General features: G+C 42.0%; 1 protein-coding gene across 1 annotated transcript; it reads right to left on the reverse strand.

Moving 5' to 3' along the window:
* Positions 1–1,036: 1,036 nt before the first annotated feature.
* LOC122667467 (brassinosteroid-responsive RING protein 1-like) lies at positions 1,037–1,486 on the reverse strand. Its single transcript, XM_043863741.1, has one exon. It carries the CDS (start codon positions 1,484–1,486, stop codon positions 1,037–1,039), a length of 450 nt encoding a protein of 149 aa, XP_043719676.1.
* Between the last annotated feature and the right edge of the window lie 418 nt (positions 1,487–1,904).

The raw sequence follows: 1,904 nt of genomic DNA on the forward strand, positions 1-1,904 counted from the left end.
CTTTTTAGAAGGCTTGGGATATTAAACGTACATGAGGGGATCACTATATGCCAGGCTGTGTGGCCCCTGCACTAGCACAGGAGCTAATAAGACTATAAGAGCACGGGCAGGCATCCAAAATGGGTGGGATTTATTATTTATCATTTCACGGGAGGCGGAGTGGTCATTTCACCCTTCTTGTGTCTAGGTGTAAGTGGTATGCAGCCTCGCAGCCTTTTTTTTTTTATCTAAACTCAAATAATATTTTTATGGGCAAAAAGGGATCATGCATGGTTGCATATGACGATCAAAAGCTTCTTCAAATAGGGGTGGGGGATTTTTGGTCATTTCAACCTTTGCGTGTTCTCTCTATCCCTCAGTTATATGTACAACTGTGCATCAATAATATATTAAAACTTACCATCCAAAATAAATAAATTAATAAAAAATTGGGCAAGAGATCTCTACTTGGTGGTGTTTCCTATGCCCTCTCATAGGATGCCATAAGATGACGCTTCTGCCCCTTGGATATATACTCAGGCATGCTCACCCACTGGAGAGCTTATGAAATACCATCAAATAGAGATCTTTTTCCCATAAAAAATCAGACTTAGAAATGGAAACCCGAATTACAGGCGTCGGTCTCCCCTAAAAAAGTATGGGAAAAAGATCTCTACTTAGTGATGTTTCTATTTTCTACACCTTCTCACAGGGCACCGTGAAAATGACGCCTCTGCCCCATTCGACCGCCATGTTAACCTTCGTCGGAATTGGAATTAATTCAGACGCCGTTCCGCCGTTCCGCCGTTCCTGGTGGTGTTCTATGCCAGAATATGTAATAGAAAAAAGAGAGACCATGGATCGTTTGGAATTCTGATGAACTATCTATCAATTCAGTTTACAGAACTGCTTCTCTACAGAAAAAAGAATTAAAAAAGAAATTTACAAAAGAAAAATTTTAAGACAAGTGAAACGGCAGAGAGAATTCCGATTTCAATTCTTCTTCACCTTTGGATTCAACCAGATCGAAGGCGTTGGTTATATGTAAGCTAGCTAGCTACCATCGTAAAGACAATAGAGAATCTCGATTAAACTCATCTCTGCTCCTCAATTGCCTGTGTTTGAACACTACTTCCTCAGGCAACACATACTTCCTGCATAACGGACACGTCACCTGCTCCCTCTCCAACCATTGATCCAAACACTCTTTATGGAAGTCATGCTTGCATTTCAATTCTCTGATCTCTTCGCCGTCTTCCACTCTCGTCAAACACACCGCGCATTCCTTCCATACTCCACCACTGTTGTAACAAATCGCCGGAAGATGTGCGTCCATCAGAGCCAACAAGGTGGTGTTTGCTCTGCCTCCGGTTGCGCGTTTATTGAAGCGTCGCCAGTTATAACATGAGAGGGATTGGATGAAGAGAGCTAATTCGATTAAGAAGACGGAAAACAAGCAGAAGGTTATGGTGTGGACCTTAGCGATGAACTCCGAAACGTTTCCCATTGCCGGTCGTCTTCTTTCTTTCTATTTTATGGTACAAAAACAAAAATGTTTGGCTTTCCCTTCAATTTATAGTGCAAGAGGATGATAAGCCAATATGTATATTTAATGGGTTTTGGGTTTGGGGACTTTTTTTTCTTTGTTTTTTTTTTTTTGGGGGAGGAGATACACATCACCACCGCATCAGTTGTTATCCTATATTCGGTTATTCGTTAGCATTGTTTGGTAATGAAAAGAGACAGATAACGCCTGTCCGGTGTGGTGGTGGGCCTCATTTTCTGTATGTCGACTTCTAGAAAGTGGTGGAAACAGCACAGGTGCCAGCATCGCTAAACGATAGCAAAAGCAGGGGTAAGGTAGTCATTTCACATGTGAGTCCCATCTGGTCCCCACATGTGAAATGACCAAACCCCCCTTGTAT

Source organism: Telopea speciosissima, chromosome 7 (genome assembly GCF_018873765.1).
Source record: "Telopea speciosissima isolate NSW1024214 ecotype Mountain lineage chromosome 7, Tspe_v1, whole genome shotgun sequence".
In the NCBI taxonomy this organism is placed as follows: domain Eukaryota; kingdom Viridiplantae; phylum Streptophyta; class Magnoliopsida; order Proteales; family Proteaceae; genus Telopea; species Telopea speciosissima.